Source organism: Strongylocentrotus purpuratus, unplaced genomic scaffold (assembly GCF_000002235.5).
Source record: "Strongylocentrotus purpuratus isolate Spur 01 unplaced genomic scaffold, Spur_5.0 spur5_scaffold_5, whole genome shotgun sequence".
NCBI classification, from domain to species: Eukaryota; Metazoa; Echinodermata; class Echinoidea; order Camarodonta; family Strongylocentrotidae; genus Strongylocentrotus; species Strongylocentrotus purpuratus.
This window is the reverse complement of record NW_022145611.1, coordinates 14,563,009-14,567,528: the sequence shown is the minus strand read 5'-3', so window position 1 is coordinate 14,567,528 and position 4,520 is coordinate 14,563,009. Positions and strand designations below refer to the sequence as shown.

At 36.0% G+C, this 4,520-nt stretch overlaps 1 protein-coding gene across 1 annotated transcript; it reads right to left on the bottom strand.

The window, feature by feature from the left end:
- Positions 1 to 1,035: 1,035 nt before the first annotated feature.
- Positions 1,036 to 3,180, bottom strand: LOC115919098 (peroxiredoxin-5, mitochondrial-like). The gene is made up of 2 exons (XM_030999656.1): positions 2,999 to 3,180; positions 1,036 to 1,197 (listed from the first exon to the last, which is right to left on the bottom strand). Exons 1-2 carry the CDS (start codon positions 3,080 to 3,082, stop codon positions 1,051 to 1,053), a joined length of 231 nt encoding a protein of 76 aa, XP_030855516.1. The 5' UTR covers positions 3,083 to 3,180; the 3' UTR covers positions 1,036 to 1,050.
- Positions 3,181 to 4,520: the final 1,340 nt, after the last annotated feature.

Sequence of the window (4,520 nt, the reverse complement as noted above, 5' to 3'; positions counted from 1 at the left end):
CAACCCATTCCTAAAGAGTTTGCATAAGGAAAATCCTTTCATAATGCAAAAATTTTCTCAGGGTTCTACCAAAGTCAAAGTTTCTGAACTTGTTGATGCAAGTGTCATAAATACAGATATCTTCAGCAGATATTGGTATATATTGTCCTGAAATATGTTAAAGCAAGCTGAGTTAAAGCTTGCACTAAGTCAAGAATAACACAATAATTTAGATTTGCAAAGCTCCTTTGAAAAACTAGACTTTAAATTCAACTTAAAATATTTGGACATTCTGTTTTATCTGTATAGGCCTTAGTAAATTATCAGGCCAAGCCTATATCCCAGTCACAGCGACAAAACTGACACTGAACATTAAATTTATCAGGAGTTGATGCATGCCAAACTCTCCCTGAGCAGAGCAGGGCCGTCATCAGACCATTGGAAATGGGGAGTAGTATCCCATTTGCTGACAAGGAAAATGACAGCTGTTGGATGTTCAAATTTGGTGACTGATGTTAAGATTCGTCACAATTAAAAAAAAAAAAATGTGAAGAAAAGGACCATCAGTTATTGAGATTTGCAGATGTACATGTACCTGCCCTGGAGTAGTCCCAAAAAAGGCTTTGTACTGATCTCTGATAAGCCCCATAAATGACAAAATGTGTCCGGTGATTCCTATGAAAGACCTTTAAAGCTCGTCTGCACTAGTTTGGCCTGGGGGGGGGGGGGATTAGACCTCCCTGCAAGGTCACTGACAGGTGGTTATCTCATCAAATCAGCTCTTAATTAACAAAAGAAAAAGGGGATCATGGGGGACTAACAGGCATAACAGGCACGAATAAGGCATCGTTTGCTATATAGAGGGCGCAAGAGGCTTAAAGAAGTACAGTGGGGCTTTAATAGGAATATGTTAAAAATATTATTCCCTAACAAATCCTGGAACTGACTGGAGACCACCGAAGGGGCCAATAACACAGACAGTAAATCAATATGACCCAGAGTAGACCTCGATTATCGAGCAGTTTGGGATCGATCCGCATCGGTTCAGCAGTGTGAACGGGGTATACAACCTTATCGTCTCACCTTGGAACATCCTGGTGTGAAAGCCCCCGGCACAGCAAACAGCACCCCAGTCTTTCCCTTGAAGAGCTCTGCAACATTCACTTTATCTCCCGGCGTACTCTCACACACCTCTACGCTCGGTACGGGGTCCCCGGCCTGAAAGTTTAAAACAATGGAAACACAGTCACATTTCTTTCTTCTCTGATTGGATATTTCACCTCCATCATCATTGGTTCTTGACGCATAATAATACCAATATTTCTGTTTGCTGTTTGATTTCTTCAGCATTCGCGGCTTCCTGTACTGTAAATTCCTTCCAACTTCACACAATAGGCCATTTTTGTAATGTAATCAAATTTATGCATGTGCCTTTGTGAAGCGCCTCAATACAAATTATTTCATTCACCTGTTACAAATGGTCAAGATTCAAATTGCATACATTAGTTGGCTTTGGGTAGGACAAACAACTATGACTTGCCCTACCTAACGAACACTTAATATATGCAATTTGCATTCTATTGAAATACATTATTGAGGCACTGAAGTATGAATTTGGTTACCTTACAAAACGGGCCTATATTAAAAAGCCAGAAGCCTGTGCCAAATTATTCACCCCAGCCAAAAGAAATTGTTAGGATTTTTTCAACACAACCATTGAGCAATGTCACCTGTTTAACTATATATGCGAGGAGCTTGCCAGGTATGCAAGCAATTGTTATTTCTATGCTGAAATTCTGTAACCATTCTCGTGTTTAAATATTTTGCATGATCCTCTGTTAACTATTATGTCCTCTACATACCTAGGTGAAAATGTTCAATGGGTGTGTTTTACACAATCCTTTCAATATTGTTTGGCTACTTTTGATAAAGCAATGCAGTTTTTACATCTTTATAACTTCTAAATGAAAGGATCACTTGACACAAAAGTTGCACTACAAAAACTTACAATACCCAACATTGCACCTTCAAATCTGAACTGAATTCTTCTTCTTCTTCTTCAGTTGCAGTACAGGCCACCGTCAGGTGTATACTTGTCATACTGTTGGATTGTATTGCATTATATCATCAAGTTTAGTTGTCCTTAAAGTCAACTATAAATCAAGATTTGTGTTCAATAATTACATTAGTTTGATAGATCTACCTGCCCGACGTCTGTGACAGGAGGGTAGCTCTATCAAACTGTAGTGTTAGCTTGCTTAGGGACCCTTTCATTTTGTCCAAACAAATTCAAATGGGCATAGAAAATTACCTGAGATTATGGATTATTGATAATTTGTTGGTCATAATTTTTGTCCACAAGGCAACTCCCTTGAAAACATTATATAAAGGGCATATAGCTCAAGGTCCCCCATAATACCGGTACTTATGCAGTGTTAAGAATTCGATTGAGATTGGAGAAATCAGATTATTTAACAGGAGAAGAGTAGAGCCTATACAAAAGTAGTTTCAGCATGAACCAGGATTGGCATTCTAATGATGAGCAGAAAAACAAAAAAGTATACAACCCTATTAAATAGTTTTAGACTTTCAGCAGGATAAGGATAAGGTTTACAATAATTATTGAATAAGAAACTTAACTGTACAGTGTTATGTTCCTGTATTAACCAGCCAAACAATTACACAATGATCATGATGAAGTGAGACAGATTGGTTTACCTTTTAGATTTAGATAGGATTATCAGATTAGGCTGGTATAATCCTATCTAGAGGCCTAATTTAAGTACTTGTACGTTGTAACAGTTAACTGTTAACTGACAGGAAGGCCTACACTGTACGTCCCACACATTGCCACACTCACAGTGATACAAAAAATGTATAAACACAAGATTTTTTTAAAATAAATTCCCAAGATGGTCCTCAAATTTAAAAACCAACACAATGGCAACAGAAACAGAAAGCAAGCTCTGACTCTGTCACGAAAAACATTCGACGACAAGTTAAATCTAAATCTACATACCTTGATGGGCATGTTTCTCGTTGAACCTGATGAAAAACTCCTAGAGCAAGTGACAAATGCAGCTCTTCGTAGGCTGTTGAACATGATTTATGTTCACAAAAAGACCGGTGTGTTCGATCGTGTATGAGCTGTCGCCGCACTCTGCACATTAGTATGGCGGAAAGAGTTAGCGCTCGCGTGGTACCATGCTGATACCCTAGTACCTTGCAGGGGTTAAATCATTTGTATTACGTCTATGGTTAAATTAACTCGGACAGTTTCATTCAAGTAATAGGTGTGCTGCCTGAATTAATTAATATTTTTGTTAATAGAAATATGCTAGTATCGATAGTTATAACAAAGCACTGTATTAACTGAATAGTTTTATATTTTAGAAATTAGATGCTATGAAAGAATTTATCGTAATTGATGTGTCTTGATTGCGTAATAATAATATAACCCCCTTACAAAAAATGGTAAATCCAGGTGACGCCTGGGAAATACCCTAATTCGATAATTCGATGACGTAGTTGACATTGACCTCGGCCTCGATCGTGTGTGTTTAATTGTGTTTTTTTTTTTTGACAGACGTTTATCAATCAGATATGATGATTTACGTCTGGGGACCGACCTTTAATGTCACCATCCGAAAGATGTAAAAATGTCGTTCTTTTAAATTCATCATTTAACTTTTCCACTAAAAATTTGTAGATGAACCTGAAAAAGAAGAATCCGGTTATTATGTTGTTTTATTTTAGTAAATGTAAGTGTTATTATATAAATCAAGATATCCATAGCCGCACTCAGAATTAAAACTCTTTTCCCCCTTCTTTTAGAAGAAAGGCTTTTATTGTTCTTGCCATGTAGAAAACCAAGAGGAGAAAAAAGGCAAATAAAGAAACAGGAGAAAAAGAGGGGGTTTTAAAGAGACATGAAGAAATATCAATATCAAAGGAGAATAACAATAATAATAGGAAAGAGGGTTTTTGATCGAGAATTAAGGGAAGATAAATATTACTATTCTGATCAACACATTATCAGGCCTACATGTAGAACTAATGTTAATAATTTTCATCTGAGGAATTATATATGTGTGATACTTCTATTTTGTCACAAATTGTTTTCTTATCAGCAATGTCCATTATATGTTCTGTATATAGATTTATTACATAGAATTATTGTCTTTTTAACATTTTAGTAAAGTGAAATAACTTGAATTGCTGCAATCAAATTAATGCCCAATACTATTGACTGGAAATCTATAGTCTCAAACAAAGATGTTGTTTAATACATGGATACGACTGCACCCAAAGTTAAAAACAAATTAAACATTGATACGACGTATAAAATTGTCTCACTTTATTTCATTATCATTTATTTTGATATTAATTTGCTACATATGATAGTGCAGCAAACATATGCCATCTCCATATTCTTAACACTAGAACATGTCGTCATAGAGAGAAAATGATATGAACAGAATACATTATTCATCAAAATAAAATTTGTATATGATTGCATGCTGATATCGTTTACATGTACA